The 19,222-nt window shown below is 39.7% G+C and overlaps 1 protein-coding gene across 1 annotated transcript in view; it reads right to left on the bottom strand.

Moving 5' to 3' along the window:
* Window positions 1-19,222, bottom strand: part of WDFY2 (WD repeat and FYVE domain containing 2) — a 205,264-nt gene that overhangs the window by 58,425 nt on the left and 127,617 nt on the right. The window contains exon 4 of the mRNA XM_056126109.1: window positions 8,827-8,881. Coding sequence (XP_055982084.1) covers window positions 8,827-8,881 — 55 coding nt within the window. The remainder of the gene's footprint in view (window positions 1-8,826; window positions 8,882-19,222) is intronic.

Here is a 19,222-nt window from a genome sequence, read left to right as displayed (position 1 = left end):
CGAGCAGACGCCACTGGGCTACACTAAAGTGCAGTATAAATCCAAAAGTTTTCTTTTTCTTTTTTACTAACACAGAAGGAATACTAAGGTGTACAAACTAATAACTTGAACTATGAAAAAATTATGACAGTAAGTAGGTATATACTGTCTCGTATAACTACATTTTTTTAATGATGAAAACTGCAGGTGGGGGCTGGAGCACTAGCACAGCGGGTAGAGCGTTTGCCTTGCACGCAGCCAACCCAGGCTCAATTCCCAGCATCCATATGGTCCCCCGAGCACTGCCAGGAGTAATTCCTGAGTGCAGAGCCAGGAGTAACCCCTGAGCATCACATACCTTAGACAGACATAAAAATAAGTTTTCTTGCACCAGGCTACATCAGCAACCCTGACAAAAATTTTATTTAGGTTTCCAACAAAGCCCAGGGGTCACTCCTGGATTGTTTAGGGATCACTACTGGTGGAGAGACCACCTGGGATACTGGGGACTGAACCTGTTCAGTTACCTACCTGCAAGGCAAGTGCCCTACCCACTGTACTATCTCTCTGGCTCTTTAACAAGAATTTTAAAGATCAAAAGTTTTCAATAGGAATTTTGATTCACCACATGATACCACTGCTCCGTATCCAGACTTGATATGAATAGATAAATTTTCATGCAGTCTTGTAGGACAATGAGTGGCAGAGTTCAGTCTTTTGCTTTTTCATAGATTTAAAGCCCTTTATGGACGTTAGCTTTGTATGGAAACCCCAACTGAAATTTCTGATTTCACTCAGGCCCTAGACTTTATCTTCTGTTCCCAAGTGAATGTTCATACAAAGGCATCTAGCTAGTACTGGCTGTATTTATCGCCCCAGAACAGCTACAGTGTCAGATCACATTTATATTGCTCTGAGTTTTAGTTCTCCCTTTGCTTCAGCCATGTGGGAATCTTCGTTTTCTTCTTCTCATGAATTTAGCACTATAGTAAAAAGATATTAACAAAACTTGTCATTTTCCTTTGTCTCTAGGTGTTTACAGTAAAAGGATTTTTACAGAAGTCTATCAATTTTTCATAATTCCTAATAGACAGAGCTATATTTTGACACAGTTAAACTGGTTCATATAAAAACCAAAGAAAATGGCATAGCATCTCCTGCTGGTGTCAGATAATCTCGTCATTGGCCCCCATCCAGATCACATGGCTTTTTCTCCCAGAAGGGAGCAACATGATGCCCACCATAGCCATGCTACTGGACTCCACGCCAGGCTGTTTCACTCGGGGCCCCCCAGAGGGGCAGGTGAGAGCCCTCCTCACCCCAAGGGATACAGCCCTGGCAGCCAAAAACCTCCACAACCCAACCACCACCACACTCAAGGCAGTTCTCCACAAGCTTGGACAGGTCTACCGCAGGAGTGAACCTATTCCTGGACATATCATAAGACACTCCATACCCATTCTCCAAGAGTACCACACCACATTTGATGGGGTTCAAATAGTAGGCAACCAATCATAAAGGGAAATATATGAAATATATATATGCATATATATTTTCAGATATATATAATATACGAAAGCTCACATCACCTTTAACAAGTTAGTAATATCCTAAAGAAGGTCTCAATGGCCCCTGACAATGCAGAACAATCTTCATGCAGTTTCCTCTATGAATACTTTTTTATAGCATTTTTAGGGGTTCTTCATAACAAACAATACAAAATATATTATTTTGGTTGTGCTTTGGAACAGGGATTGGGGCTTGGGATGGAAACATCCCAAACATGGTGGTGGGAAGGTATAATGGTGGTGGGATTGGTATCCGAGTATTAAATGTAATCAAATATTGTGAAATACCTTAGAAAGTAAAAATTTTTTAAAAAAGAATAAAAAAATGGCATAGGATGGGGACAGAGAGAGAGTATAATAGGTAAGGCACTTGCCTTGCACATGGCCAACCCAGGTTCGAAACCTGGCACTGCATATTGACCACTCAGAAGTGTCTGCTGAGCACAGAGCTAGGCGTAAGGAGAGTTGGATGTGGAACAAATTTTTCCGCCCCAGAAGAAGAAAACGGCATAGAAATGAGGAGTTTCTAATTACAAGTTCATCATTTATAACTTTTAATTCATCAATTATAACTTTTAACAGGGACAATAAGTTTTTAATATCATAACAGTTAACAGTAACAAAAATACTATTCTGTGATCATATATTTACGGTTTAACACAAACCTAGGTGGGGATAAATGACAGGACTTCAAAATACCTTGATATGCTCAAATGATGGACGAATTAAAATATGACAAGTAACAGAATACAATAGCAATTATGTACACTAAAACAAAACCAAAAGCAACAAGTTTGAAAAGAATAGATTAATGAGAACTCAAATGAGACTCTTGAGGGTTTTGAATGGACTATTTCCATAAAGTAAAGTAAAGTAAAGGCCCTCCCGTTGATCATCGATTTGCTCGAGCGGGCCCAGTAACATCTCCATTGGAGACTTTGTTGTTACTGTGTCTGGCATATCGAATACTCTCGTGTGTGCCTAAAATGTAAAGTAGCTGCTAAGACATTCACCTTTCTGTTCGAGGTACAAAAAGAAAGGAGATATGATTTTATATGTAACATATTACAAATGCATGTTAACTATTCTTATGTTAAAATATCCCAACTCTGTGATGTTTAATTCTGTGGGTTTGAAATCTTGGTGCAGCTTAGCTAGGTAGTTTTGCTGATGGTCTCTCATTGGATGAGTTCAAGTGTGAGATGTGGCTGTGTTTTCATCTGAAAGCATGAGAGGGTCTGCTTCCAAACTCTCATAGCTGGTGACATGACCTGCAACCACACGGGCTTCTCCATAAGACAGCAACAAGATGGCAGTTGGCTTCCAACAGAACAAGCAAGAAAGAGGGCAGGAAAGGGCAAGCATGGTGCAGGTCCCTCCCTCAGACCTCATGTTAGAAGTGGTACCCAAAACTTGCCATACTTTAGAATCAGCCAATCAAGTACAGGCCTTAAAGATTGACAACTATGTTGTGTCACATTTTTATTTGTTTATTTTTAAGTTTTGTTTTGGGTACTAAGGGCTTACTACTAGCTCTGAGCTCAGGAGTCACTGCTGGAGGGTTCAGAGGACCATGTGGGAGACTGGGATCAAACCCGGGTCAGCCCCGGGTCAGCCGTGTGCAAGTCAAGTGAAGCACCCTACCTGTTGTACTATCACTCCAGTCTCTGGGAGATGTTTCTGAAAGTACAACATGTGCCAAAGTCAAAACAGGTTTTAAAAGAAGAGGTCATGAAAAATGTTTTGGCTAGAAAGAAGAAGGAAAAGAGAGAATAGTGCTAACTTTTGTGGTTGTTTGAAGTCCTCGAAAGACTGCCATGTGTATGAACGTTTATACTTAGTTTCTGTAGTTCAAGTGTGCTGAGCGAAGAACAAGAGGGACATTCTACCATTTAGCACACATTCAAATGACCTATTAACACGTCTGCATCCTATACATGATTATAAACTGCTTATAGGCAGACACCAGACATCTTGCTCACTGTTAGAATCCTTAGTTACTGGAAGACAGTCGATGTTCATAAGTAATAATTAAATCATAAGTAATAATTAAAAATAAATGTTTAGGGAAATTAGTCTCAAAATCTGGAAATGAAGAATTTGTGTTTAGAATTTTCTAAAATTCAGATGGGATGTGAGGTACCTGGAGGGCTGGAGGGAAGCTGGATGATCAAGGACGATGAATGCGGTCTGGAGGTTGGGGTGAAGGTCAGAATGTTGGCTCACTGGGCTGCCCAGACCATGCAGAGGGGAGGCTGGCAACCGACACTGCACCGGGTCCTCTGGAAATCTCCAGGAGCAACTCCCAGCACAGAGCCAGAAGGAGACCCTGAGTATCACCAGTGTGGCCATGTGTATCATAAAAACACATGGGCCTTGTCCTCATAAAAACAAAGCGCTCTCTCTCTCTCTCTCTCTCTCTCTCTCTCTCTCTCTCTCTCTCTCTCTCTCTCTCTCCTTACAATACTCACCTATGCCCAGAGAGATGAAAGAAGCTGGCAGGGCTCAACACAGAAGTCTCACCCACGTGGCCATGGTCATGGCCAGAGACTAAGGAAAGCCAGAATAATAGAGAAGCGCTCAGGGACAGCTCTAAAGGAGCCTGGTGGTAAGATTTTAGACTAGGAAAATGTACACTAGCTCGATTACAGCAGAGGGACAAAACCAGGCCATTGAACACTGGAGTTGAGCAGAGGGCTGTAGGATCAGACACGCTTACCATTCACTGGAGGTGGCCAGGAGAGAGAGAGATGAGGTGAGTGACACATACACAGGCAAAAAGAGAGGCCTGGATATTGGGGAGGGACCAAGAAACAACTTCCTGGCTGAATAAACTAAATTTCTTAAGGAAGAAAACAGTAAGAACAAGAGAGAGAGAGAGAGAGAGAGAGAGAGATTGAGTAGAAATGACCCCCAAGTATTTGTTAGAAGGCCCATCTAAAGTTTAACAACTGCTTGACATTGGTCTGGATGATGAAATTCTTGCCAACACTAGTCCTGGTCTATATTATGGAAATAGCCTATGGTAGGGCTCTTCAACTTTTTCTACTAACAGTACCTTTTCACTTGATAAATTTTTATGCCACCCAGGTATATAAAATAGACAAATAAAACATTTACTGATAAGAATTTACAAAGAAATTTATTTAAAAACAATTTTTTAAGCTGCATAACCCTACATGGGGCTGCAAACTATCATTTAAGAAGTTAGGGTTTATGGTCGTGTACTATGTTGAAGATACAGTAATACCAAAATCCTTTCATTAGACAAACAAACTCTTGAGTCCTTTAGGACATTTTACCAAATATAAAATGAACTCTACTTGGGGCTGGACAGATAGTACAGTGGGTAGGGCAGTTGCCTTGCATGTGGATGACCGGGGTTCAATCTGCAGCATCCCATATGATACCCAGCACACCTCCAGAAATCATTCCTGAATGCAGAGCCCGAGTAATCCCTGAGCATTGCTGGGTGTGACTCCAAAATAAAATCAACAAATAAATTAAATGAGCTCTACCTAGAGCAGCTGACCATTGACAATGGTGGCCTCTCCTGCCTGCTCTTGTATTTCAAGGCAGTGTGCTATACCAGGCAGGTAGAGGTATAGGATTAGGGTCATAACAGCCTTTTCTGATTAACAACTTCACCAGCAGAAGGGTCACAGAAGTCATCCACTTCTTTGGGCATTAGCTTCTATATTCAAATCCCCCTGACTTTTAGTTTTAAATTTTGTTCTAGGCACTGTGGTTTTATTTTTATTTTTTTAAATTGTATTTATTTATTTTTGCTTTTTTTGGGTCATACCCGGCAATGCTCAGGGGTTACTCCTGGCTTTGCACTCAGGAACACTATAGACTGCAGGGCAATTGGAGGCTACGTAGACTCAGGTTCCCAGAATGGGAACTGAGGCTTGGAAGAAGATCAGTGACTGCGGGCTGGAGCCATAGCTCAGTGATAAGGTGTTTGCCTTGCACGCAGCCAGCCTGGCCGAGCCAGGTTCGATTCCTCTGCCCCTCTCAGAGAGCCCAGCAAGCTACCAAGAGTATCTTGCCCGCACAGCAAAGCCTGGCAAGCTGCCTGTGACGTATTCAATATGCCAAACACAGTAACAACAAGTCTCAAAAAATGGAGACGGCCCGCTTGAGCAAAGAATTACTCTTGGCAGTGCTCAGGGGACCATACAGGATGCTAGGAATCGAACCCAGGTCGGCCGCATGCAAGGCAAACACCCTACCCGCTGTGCTATCGCTCTAACCCCTATTTTTAATTATTGAAAAAAATGTTAATTTTTTTATTGAATCGCTGTTAGTTACAGAGTTGTTCTTTTGTGCAGTTTTTGTGAATCTTGACTGGGTTTCAGTCATCCAATGTTGCAACACCCGGCCTTTCTCTCTTCACCAGTGTACCTTTCCCACCACCAATGTCCCCAGTTACCTTCCCACCCTCCTGCCCCCAGAGGCACACGGTCCTGATCCCTCTCCCTCTCCTTCCTCCTTTTGGGCTTTATGGTTTGCAATACAGAAAACTGAAAGGTTATCATGTAAATCCCTTGAACCTACTTTCAGCACTCAGTTCTTGTCCAGAGAGACCATTTCCAACTATCATTGTCACAGCAATGCCTTCTCTGACCTAACTGCCCTCAGGCCCCCTCCCCCACTACTTATGGCAAGCCTTCCTGGGTCCTGTTTTTACTGTCTTTGGGTGTTAGTCTCATACCATGCTTTTTTATATCCCACAAATGAGTGCGATCATTCTACGTCTGTACCTCTCATGACTCATTTCACTCAGCATAATACTCTCCATGTCCATCCATGTGATAAACAAATTTCATTTTTCCTTGTGTAGGCACCATGGTTTATCAAGCTGTTAATGAAAGGGTTTCGCACAAAAAACCATTCCAGCACCACACCCTCCACACCCTCACAAGTGTCCAATTCCCTCTATCACCAACCCAGTGTCTCTCCACCACCATCACCCTTCTTTGTAAAGTTCCTCCTAGAGACCAGTTCTCAATTTCTGTTGCTTTGGGGCACTTTCCCCGCCCCCTCCAATAATGTTTTATATTTTTATTTTTTGGAGGAAGGGGGCAGGGGAATACTGAATACTGGATGTCCTTCAAGGTTTACTCCTGGCTCTGCACTCAGGAACCACTCCTGGCGGTGCCTGGGGACCCTATGTGGGCCAGGAATCGAACCTGGGTTGGCCATGTGAAGGCAACCACCCTACCCACTGTACTATCTCCCCGGGACCCTGCAATTTTTCTTTATACTCCACATGTGAGGAAGATCATTGTATCAGTCCCTAGGCTTCTGACGGCCTTCACTCAGCATGCTTTCTCTAGCTCCAACCACAGGGCTAGAATTCAGCAAGCGGAAGAATTTCATCTTTTTGTAAAGCCAAGTCATCTTACGTTGTGTATTTGTACCCCAGATTCTTAATCTATCTGTTCTTGAACACCTGTTCAACACTTAAGCTTTTGTGAATAATGCAGCAGTGAAAGGTCTTTTCAAAACAATGTTTTGGGAACCTGGGGGTAGATGCCAAGAAGTGGAATTGTTGGGTCATATGGAAGTTTAATTCCTAGATTTTTGAGACTTGCCCCAGAAGGCGAGACCAGTGAACAGTCCTACCAGCATGAACGAGGTTCCCTTTTCCCCCATATTCATTCCAACAGTGGTTGTCTTTTATTCTTTTTCTAATTTTAGTTTTGTTTGTTTGTTTGTTTGTTTGTTTGTTTCATACCAGCTGTGCTCAGGGCTTACTCCCAGTAGGGCTCGGGGACCATATGGGGTGCCAGAGAATACAGGTCAGACACATAAAAGACACACAAGAAAGATCGCCTTACCTGCACTACTATCTCTCTGGCCCCACTGGTTATTTTGGCTCTTTGTGCTGTGTGCCAGTCTCAGAGGTATGGGATGGTACCTCTCTGTTGTCTTGATTTGTATTTCCCTGATGATGTGTGATGCAGAGCACTGTTTTCATGTACTTTTTGGCTATCTGTATGTCTTCATGGAAGTTTCTGCTAATTTCCTGCCCCCATTTTTTGATGGCGTTATCTGTTCTTTTTCTTGTAAAGTTTTACATCAGATGAGTGGTGGGAAAATATTCTCTTCCAGTCTGTGGTATATCTATTCTGGTCACTACTTCCTTTGAGGCGCAGAAGCTCCACTGTTTGATGTAGTCCTATTTGGTTATCTTTGCTCTGTCTGATTGGCCAAAGGCATAAAATCACTGACGGTGCCTCTAGATTTCATGTAATGAGGTGTTTTATCTGTGTTCCTCAATATACTCTATGGGTTCAAGTCTAATATCAAGGTCTTTATGCCATTGGGGAAAGGGAGGGTGTTGGCCACACCTAGAGGTGCTGAGGACTTACTCCTGGCTCTGCACTCAGGAATCATTCTTGGGGTGTCAGGGATCAAATCTGAGTTGGTGGTCACATGCAAGGCAAACATACTACCCCTGTATTATTTCTCTGTCCCCTCTTTAAGCTATTTTTAAATTAATTTTCATGCATGGTATTAGAAAGGGATCTGAATTCTTTATTTTTTGCATATGCCTGACCAGTTTTTCAGTACCATTTGCTGAAGAGGCTTTCCCTGCTCCACTTCATACTTTTTGCTCCTTTATCACAGATTAACTGTCCTTATATCTGGGGATCTGTCACTGCACTCTCAATTCTATTCCACTGGTCTGAAAATCTGTCCTTATTCCCATACCACAGTTTTTAATACAGCAGTTTTACAGTATAGTTTGAATTTGGGGAGAGAGAAGTCTCCCATCTTCTTTTTTCCCCTACGATTGTATCGAATAATTTGAGGAGTTTATTACTCCATATAAAATTACAACAGTGTTTTATTTGTGTCTTTTAAAAATGGCATGGGTAGGGGCAAGAGAGGTACAATAACAAGCAGGGTGCTTGTCTTACACATGGCTGACCTGGACTCGATCCCTGGCACCACAGGATACCCTGAGTCCCACCAGGAGTGACCCCTGAGCACAGCCAGGTGTGGCCCCCAAACAAAACAAAACAAAGTCATGGGTATTTTTATAGGGACACTGAGTATGTACAATGTTTTGGGCAAGATAGTCTTCTTGACAATATTAATCCTTCCAACCCATGACAATATTTCTTTTTTATTTCCCAGTATCTTATTTCATTTCATTTAGTATTGACTTAGAGTTTTCTTAAGTGAAGTCTTCTTCTATGACAGTAGATGTCATTAACAAGCATTTCAAAGACCACGTAAAAGAAAACACTGCTTTTATTCTTACCTTGATAATTTTTCGCAGGAGTCATCTTGTTATAATCCTCTGATAAAATGAATTCCTGCAAAAGCAAAGAAAACTAGTAGGTACAAAGGAAATTCTTAAGTGAACACTTTTATTTTGGTAAACAGATTTCATAAAGCAAACAACCATGACAGAGTTACACATAACGCTGAGATTTCACTATTCAACTCAATCTACCTTTATGCCTTTTCAAAAGTAGCCATCATCAACATGATCTAATAAAGATTACATGTTTTACCTTTGAGCTGAAGTTTTCGGTTTTGTTTTTTGTTTTGGCAGGGGGAAGGGGGGAGTGTAGCTGAGAAACAACTGGGTCAGGTTGAGACACTTGACAAGGGTCAGTCTAGGGGGGTGTTTGGGCATATGGAGCTGTGCTGAGCAGCTACTTGGATGTCACTCCTAGCAGTGCCTGGGGGAACCCTGAGATGCCAGGAATGGACCCTGAGGATCCTGCACACAGACCCTGCACTCCAGTCTGGGGAGCCATCTCCACAGCCCTGAGACTGGCCAATTCTGAAGACAAAGGGAGCCAAGTTCTATTTTTCTCAGTGGTACCACAAGTCAAAAACTTGTAAAGCTTCTTGCCAGTGAACAAATGGATGGCAACTCTTTACTAGAGAAGTTAGATAGCTTAGAAATTCTATTTCTTATACCTGAAATTTATTTCCTCTTACTATAACCTTCTCAGGGCTAAAGCTTGCTGATTCATTCCTGTGTTCTTAGGACACCAAGTGTTCTTAAGACAAATGAACGTGTGAATGGCATCTCCAAGATTTACTGGAATGTCAAATTTGGTTTTAAAAAATTTGTCTCTGAGGGGCTGGAGTGATAGCACAGCGGGTAGGGCGTTTGCCTTGTGCGCGCCCAACCCGGGTTCGATTCCTAGCATCCCATATGGTCCCCTGAGCACCGCCAGGAGTAGTTCCTGAGTGCTGAGCCAGGAGTAACCCCTGAGCATTGCCAGGTGTGACCCAAAAAGCAAAAAAAAAAAAATTGTCTCTGAAACACATTATATATATGCTTTTGAAGATGTATAAAAGGTGAGTGGTTGTGTGTGTGCATTAACATACTTCCCCAACACACACACACACACACACACACACACACACACACACACACACACACACAATGACCCATATGGAGGTATCAATCAAGCATTTATAAGCCCTTGTCAGGCTCAGCATCCTTTGGCATCTTTTAGATGCAAACTATTCACACACTCTTAAACAGTAAATTGTCAAACATAAGGAAAGATACAAAGTACAATAAACTGATCTGAGCATAAAAGCAGAACAATGGATCTTTTCAAAACATTTGGAGGCTTCTAGCATCTTTCTTTGATGACTTAAAGAATGGTTGGGTGGGTAGAACAAATATAAATTCTTTACCTACTATCTGGGTTATTTACTGAGTTCACATAATCTGTGTAATTTTTTAAGAGGTGATAGTTAATTGTTTCTGTGATAAACATCACAAAGGTGTTGTGAGGGGACATGCAAGATTACAAAGCACATTCACTTTTATACTCAGTCCTCCCATAAGACACTTGTCTACAGATGGAGTGTCTTCCCCATGAATTTCTCAGAAATATCATTGTTCATAGTCACTTTTTAAATTTCTATCATTGGTCCTTCAAAGAGTGGCACTATATCCAGTTCTTACTCTGGATGAGTTAGACTCATAAATGAAAGGAGCAACCTAATTTTTAAAGAAGTAGGAGTGACGCTTCCATAAAAGCATGCAGTGTGACTTAAACAAACATATCTATGTTTAACTACTCTCTACCATCCTGGTCTCAAACAAAAGAGCACTGTTCCAAACATACCACATGTACACACGCACACACACTCACACACACACACACACACACGAGACTAATGTTCTGAGTTCATGTTACTTTTAATACTTCAATTCCCTTTAGAACACAGGTAAAATATAAAATGGATTGATGAATATACACATTTAGAATTAACACACACATGCACACATATGCAGAATACAATTAATAGATGACTAAATGGCAAAACTTAATTTAGTGTTCATTTTTTTTGCGCATAAGGGGAAAATATGAAAAATTTGAAACTCTTGTCATCATTTTCATTATATTCTGATCAAAGAAATAATATACTATTCTAAAAATGCAAGAAATAAATATTAAAATTTCTTATATCAAGATATTTAATATATAAATTATTAATAGTATTTAAAACATTAATGTTATCTAATAATACTTTCTTTACCTTCAACAAATCATGTTTATTAATCCAAATAAATACAGTCTTATCAACTTCATTCTCTTAAATGACTGTATGGATATATTATAATTGTCATTATTCTTTCTTTTTATTATTATTTTCCCCCTTTTTTTATTCACCCTGAGATACAGTTAGAAAGCTTTCATGTTTGAGCCTTGGTCATACAATAATCAAACACCCATCCTTTCACCAGTGCACACTTTCCACCACCAAAATCCCTAGTATTCCCTCCCACACACACTCCCATTCAAACCCTTCCCCTGCCTGTGTGGCAAGACAATTTCCCCCATACTCTCTCTCTACTTTGGTTACATTCGATATTATAATTGTCATTATTCTTGAATATTTATTTCACACCTAATTTTCTTAATCAGTATCATATTAAATAAATTCTGTAAATATTTTTCTGTATCTGTAACCATATATCCATCTTGTACCAGAGGATATTATTTTTACTAAATGATATACTCCAAAATTACTTTCTATTAGAAGATTTTATCTGTCAACATAAATAATGTACTATAAAATTTTGGCTGCAGCTCAGAATATTTCAGTAGCATGGACCAAAGCTCAACCTGGAAAGAGAGCTCCATGGGCTATAGCACATGCTTTGAATGCAGGAGCCCTGGATTTGATCGCTGGGACCAGATGGTACCCTGAGGACAGAGTATTGAGAAGCCTGAGTCCGAAACAAAACGAACAGAAGAAATCAAATCAAAGCCACATAGTGTTTAAATTAGTATATTCATCTTTCTGTCTTCTTTCCACCCAACTGTCTACATATCTATCACTTGCTTTTTAATTTTTTTTTCATTTTTGGAACCTTCTGAGATTCACAGCAAAACTGTAAGGAAAGTAGACACACAACGCTATCCCCATTCCCCCATTATGAAGACGGGCATCAATGCGTTTCCTTTGCTACAACATATAAACTTAGGTGAGCACATTAGGATTCTATAGGTATTCACATACATGTACACAAATGGGCCCCATCATTGCAATACCATAGACAACATTTCCATTGTCCTAACACCGTCAGTGCCCCACCCACTCATCTACCCCTGCCTAACGCCTGGCACTATGGATCTTTTACCATCTCCAAAGTCTCATCTTTATATAATTTTTTTAATAGTTTGAATCATACAGTATTCAGACTTTTCGGATCACTAAATTTCTCATTTAGCAATCTCCTTTAAAATTACTTCATGTTTTGTTTAAGGCTTGATTGCTCGTTTCTTTTTAGCACTGAACGATATTTCATTGTCTGGAAGTACCAGTTAAACAATGTTGAAGAACATCTTGTTCACTTTCAAGTTTCGGCAATTATCAACTGAGCTGCTTTAAACATCTGTGTACAGGTGTGTGAACATACGTTTTCAGCACCTCTGAGTAAATATTCAGAAACCCAACTACTGGATTGTATGGTTAAAAGAAAATTCATGTTCGCTCTGCAACAAACTGCCCAACTGTCTTCCAAGTGGCTGGCTGAGGCACTCTGCACTCCAGGGTCACTGGGTGGGGAGGGGCACTCTTCCACATCCCACCCACACTGGGTGCTTTCCTTTCCCTTTCCCACCTCTTGCTGCTGCTGGTGCAACGGCCAGGGGAACCACACACTTGTTATGGTGATCCCTAGAGGTCACACATCAGGCAGACGCCATACTGCAACCCATGTGCCCAGACCCTTTTGTGGCGATAGAACATGTTCTTGCATTGCAGAAGGGATGGGGGTGACGGGGAGGTGTGTGACGGGAATCACACTCATCGAGTTGTGATGTTTGCACACACTTGGTGATTGTCACAAAGCAGTTGTGCTCCCTGGCCGTTTGCTGGAGACCACTCACAGTGTGCAGTGCTTGGGGGTCACAGAGAGCAGAACCCTTCACAAGGATCTGTGAAGGGCATATGCAACCAACACGGGGATCAAAGTCACAGTCTCAGGTTGGCAAGGCAGGTGCCTTAGTGCACTCACCCATTGCAAACAGCTGCTGTGAATTTTATGGATAATGGAAATTGAAATATATATGTAGTGGTACTGCCATTCTTTAATTTTTTTTCCCCTGATGGCATACTCAAAGAGCATCTTTTCCTATGTTTGCCACACATAAAATGTGTGAAGGACTTTGACACATTTTAAATCAAGACTGTTGGTTGTACTGTTGAGTTTTAATAGTTCTTTATATCTTCTGGAAAAGTCCCTCATGAGATGTCCATTGCAAGTATTTTCTCCAGGTCTGTAATTTGTCTTTTTACTGCCCTTTCAGTGGGGTCTGTTTCCAGCGTGTTCCTAACCCAGAACTGAACCCAGAACCTCACACATGCAACAAGGCTCAACTGCTGAGCAACATTCCTGACTCGCAACTTTTTTTTTAAGAATCGAAAACATTAATTTAATGAATGGTGTATTAATTGGAAAGCTTATTAATTTTTGGTTTTGGAGACTGACCTTCGGTGCTGTATCTAAAAATTCATCTTCCAAACCCACCACTTATACTTAGGTCTATGATGTTCTTTGAGTTGAGTTTTGTGAGGCTCCAATGTGTTGCATGAAGTGACGGATCAATTGGTCTGGAGGCGCAGAGACAAGACACGGGAAAGGAATGCGGAGAGCATGGAGGGCCAAGGCTCGATCTGGCTCCAGGCAAACTGCCAGAGGCCTCCTTCTATTCTATTTTTTATCAGTCACATCCGATTGACTTTCACCATCACCGTCACCGTCCTCCCGTTGTTCATCAATTTGCTCAAGCGGGCCCAGTAACTCACATTGTGAGACTTGTTACTGTGTTTGGCATATCAAATACGTCACGGGGAGCTTGCCAGGCTTTGACGTGCAGGCTGAATACTCTCGGTAGCTTGCCGGGCTCTCCGAGATGAGCAGAGGAATCGAAGGCGGAGGAATCAAATTCTGGTCGGCTGGGTTGGCTGCATGCAAGACAAATGCCCTACCCGTCGTGCTATAGCTCTAGCACATGATAAAATAAACTACTTATTTACTAAAAACTAATAAAGATTTTACCAGGATGAGAGGAAGAGTAGACTATCAAAGAAACTAACAATACAAACAGTTATAGGATAAGCATTTGTCAAAAGAACATCAGGGTACACATTGTCTTGCCAAAGCTATGTTGTCATGATTAAAAGGTCAGAGGAAGATATAGAGCTGGACACATAGGCTCTACAGATCACATACCCCACATTCTTGAGGTCGGTGATACACAGGGAAAAGAGAAGGCTCATACGGATACTTGAAGGTCAAATCAGATTAAGGATGTGTAAGAGAGGGGGAAACTGCTGCCTTGTGCTGCCAAGATAACGTATGACCAGGCGGGCATATGAGAGCATGCTGTACTTCTCCAGATCATCCAGACTCATAAGTTTTAGCTTGCCCACTTAATGTAAAAGTGGGGCCTCGGTTCTGCTTCCTGCTTGCAGGGCAGCGTCCAGAGGCTCGTCCTAATGTTCTGGCTTAGCACCAACACTAATGTCTGCATCTACGTTTGTTTTTTTCTTAAGTGGATGAGAAGCTCTAAAGGCAACATTGTTAAAAGTTTCTTTTTATCACTGCAATCTCTTTACTACTTTGCCAAAGACCAGCTAACTATAGTAATGTCAACCTATTTCTGAGCTCTCTATTGTGTTGCACTGATATAATGCCTATTCTTTTGCTCAGAGCAGACTGTCTTGATGACTGAAGTTTTATAATTGTAGTGTCAGACTTCCATCTTTTTCTTCTTTTTAAATACTGTGTTGACTATTCTGATCTCTTGACTTCTCATAAAGATGTCTATAAATTAAATTGGGAAGAACCGATACCTTAACAATTCTGAATCTTCCCTTTTTTTTTTTAAAGGTGCTTTTATTCTATTTTATTTTTGCTTTTTTAGGTCACACCTAGAGATGCTCAGAGGTTACTCCTGGCTCTGCACTCAGGAATTGCTTCTGAGGTGCTCGGGGGACCATATGAGATGCCGAGGATCGAACCCAGGTCAGCTGCATGCAAGGGCAAAAGCCCTATCTGCTATTCTATCTCTCCAGCCCCAATTCTGAATCTTCTTGTCCACAATCATGGAGTATCTCTTCAGTTATTTAACTGCTCTTTGATTCCGTTCATCAATGCTGTGTAATTCTTCTTATGTAGAGATCATAGGTATTATGATTGGGGATGGTGATGGTGGTGGTAATGTAAACAGTACTGATTTCTGTATTTCAACTTCACTAGATCAGAGGTGTAAGGAAAGTACATGACATCTATATACTACCCTTGTGCTCTGTAACCATAATACAGTCACTTATTAGCTGCAGGAGTTTCTGCAAGTCTTTTGGACAATATTCATAGACGATCATGTTATACATAAAGAAAAACAAGGTTTTTTTCCCTAAACAATCAATCTCCCTTTATTTCCCTTTCTTGTCTTATTGCATTCATTAACTAGAACTTCACTGCGTATAATATTGCAAAAGAATTGTGAGTTATTAGCTTGCTCATGCTCTTAATGGGAAGCTTCTCTTTTCTCTTTACACCAAACTGTTTCTAATACTCACTGTAATAGGTCAGACATTACCAAATCAATAAGGGAAAGATCAGTACTTATTTACAGTCTCAAACTCAGCTTTGAAGAAACACTCATATGTATCCCACTCCCACATTTTCGCCCTTGTGCTTTACACAAAACTACACATAGATATAGGGTATATTTTTATTTATTTGAGGTTTTTTGTATCTATTGCACTCTAAAGTAACTTGTTGATTATATTTATTGTACATCATAATTATCTTCCCCAGAGCAAAGTACATGATTGGAACTTCTTGCTGCTGTTAACATAATGCATAAAATAGTTTTTCAAGTAGTAGAATGTTAAAAGGGTATTCTGCTTATTTTCTGTTTCCATGATAATAATACAGTAATAAATATTCTTGCATATATAAACATATGAACTAACATAAAACCTTGGAAGACTGGTAACTCAAAGACTGTGTGTATTCAATCTTAATAAACTTTTCCAGATCACCTTCCAGAAGTATAAAACATTTCAACAGCTCATAAAAGCTATTTCTCCAAATCTGATCAATTCTGGATATTACTGACCTTAAAATGTATTTTTTGTGAGGCCGGAGAGATAGTAAAGTTTTTAGGACATCTGCCTTGCATGCAGCCTACTGGGGTTCAATCTCCGACATCCCATATGGTCCCTGCATACTACCAGAAATAATTCCTGAGTGCAGAGACAGGAGTAAACCCTGAGCACTGCCAGGTGTGGCCCCAAAACAATATTTTTTGCCACACTGATATAAAAAATATGCATTAATCTATCTTCTTATTAGGTAGAGTTACTTTTAATAAGTTTATTTTGCATAATTTCATTTTTCTTATATGAATTTCCTGTTCAAATCTATCCATGATTTGGTCTCCTTCAAAGTCGAGCCTTCAACAAATCTTTTTTGTTATTGCTTTATCTGAAGTTGTAATAACAAAACTGAAGGCCAAGTGAGCAGAGAAAGATCGGTGACATATCGTGAAGTTGGACCACATTTCAAGAAGTCCAGCTTATTTTCCAGTATACAGGCCATCTGTAAACCAACAGAAATCAATACCGCATTTTGAATTATTGGGAAAAGGCCTGGAAGGGGAAAATCCCTGCCAGTTCTCCCCTAAGTCCCTCGGAACTGTGTTCCTGCTTCCATGGGACCTTAGCTTCTCCTGCCTCCTGAAAAGCTGCACTACACAGGCATCTTAGCAGGCATGGGGGAAATCAATCTTAAGTCTTCAAATTGCTGAGTTAAACAGGACTCAAAAAGCTGCTGAACAGTAAGAGAGCTCCCTGATCTGGGTTTGCTTTAAAGGAAACAAAACATGTTTAGTAAGAGTTAAAGGCTCAGGCTCCACAGCCAAATTATTTGGTTTAAATACCAACTAAAACACATACAAGTTACACAAAACAGGACAAGTTATTCAAGATCACAGTGCTCCAGTTCATTATCTCTTTAACAGCTTCGTAAGACTGTGCTGTAGAGTTAATATTTATAAGGCATTTAGAGAAATAACTGACTGGCCTATATTAAGTACTCTATGAAACTGAAATAAAAATGCTGTTTTTTAAAAAAATTATTACTGAGGCATCACAGTTGACAAAAGGACTGATATTATTGTTCTATATCACCGCTATCCACTGCCAACATTCTTCCATTAAAAGCTATCTTAGTAAAATGAAATAAGGAGCTTTCCTTCCTGAAAAATAGTGATAATATAACTATATAACTCATAATCTGTAAGAAACCCTTTTGGTGATGTTTGAGCACTGTATGTTGAAACTCAACTATGAATAGCTTGGTAAATCACAGTGCCTTAATTAAGGCACATATATATGTGTATACACACACACGCACGCACACACACACACACATACACAGAGCAGGGAAATGTACTTACATGTTTTCTTATGCCTAAATATATATGCATTTTATTTTTATCTTTTTTTCCTTAATGAGTCACACCATAGATTGAGCTATTTTATCAATACTTTCTTAAATTCAGCATTTGTTTTTATTTACTGTCCTTCTAATTAATATCTCTAATTTCAAAAACAATTTATTTTTAGAATTCTCTCTTCCAATTATATATGGCTTATTTTATTCACTATTTTATGGCTTACATGGGCTACTTAGGTCAACAGGTTTATGTTACTGTTTTATTACTCAATCAATTTATTTGGTCTCCCAGGCAAGTACTCAGCAGTCCCTGGGGCTTCTCCAGATGAACTGAGCTCAGGGCCTCTGAGCGTCTGGCATTCTCCCCAGTTCTCTGTGGCCCAGAGTCTTCAACATAGTCAACTTTAAGGTAAAATTGTCTAAATACAGCGTTGACTGTAGTTCATAGACTTCAGTGTGAAGTTGATCTCCTTTAGAACAACGTCTGTTATTTATTTATTTACTTAGCTCGCTTTAAGATTTGGAAACATTCTTAATTTTTAAATAGTTCTTTTTACATCTCTATTGTTAATTTCTAATTTTATTGGCTTATATCCTGAAAAAAATTTATTGTTTTAGAACTCAGTAAGACTTTCATTCTGCTACAGATATAATGATTCTGTAAGCATTCTGTAGATATGAGGACAAAGGAATTTTATTCACAGTTCTAGATTGATTTGTTTATCTATTCAATGAAACCTGACACTTTTCAAATTTTCTTCATGTTCACTCTTGATCTACTTCAAATTCAAAATAGAGATAGTAAGGAAATGTACTTTACTCTTATTTATTCTGATCACAGGAACAGATATTTACTGTATATAAACAAAAGCCATGAACTGATATCAAGAGGGAAATTTAAATGTCTCTAATTCTACCAACTCTATGATAATTACTGTTAATATTCTGGTTAATTTCATTTTCCTTTATATACATAAAGAAATATACAATTAGGATAATAGTACTATTGCCACTGCTTTGTAGCTCTCATTTTTTGTTTTTCTTTCGTAGCTCTCCCATTTTTGGGGGGGGGGGGAGGGAATCTCTCCTTTTATTTTTTTTTTGTAACATCATAGCTGATTTTTTTTTTTATTTTAAAATTTGTACTTGAAAAATACAACACACAGCAGAGAATTATTTCCTCCCGTACTGCACCTTCACAAAGGAAACTGTGTGGTAAATGTAACTGAGATATTTGGCTAGGATAGATCCTGAGAAAAGAGGCCCAGTTAGGAGTGGAATAGACAAAGTCTGTCAGAGAAGAGTCACTTCTCTTTTAACGTAAAGGATCTCTCCTTTTAAACCGAACATTATTGCATGAGCATTTCCACAACATTAAGTATTACTTACTTGAAAACATGAAAGTTTAATGACTACATAATATTCAATTGACAATTGTATTGGTCTTCATTCAATTAATCCCTGACCATAACGTTTCCAAGATCCCAATATTTTTAAATTATGAAAATCGTGAGAATATTTCAATACTTTTTATTCTTTTTAAGGTAAATACTTATATTTTCATGAGACAAATGAACACTGGTAAAGTACATTTAAATATTCTTATTTTCGATCTACAGTTTGCATTTATTTTTGCATCGTGATGTTCACACTGACTGTTATTTCATGTTTGCCTGCCATTTGTGTTCTAGTGTCC

This window comes from Sorex fumeus, unplaced genomic scaffold (assembly GCF_029834395.1).
Source record: "Sorex fumeus unplaced genomic scaffold, SorFum_2.1 ptg000061l, whole genome shotgun sequence".
NCBI lineage: Eukaryota > Metazoa > Chordata > Mammalia > Eulipotyphla > Soricidae > Sorex > Sorex fumeus.
This window is presented reverse-complemented; position numbering and strand designations above follow the sequence as displayed.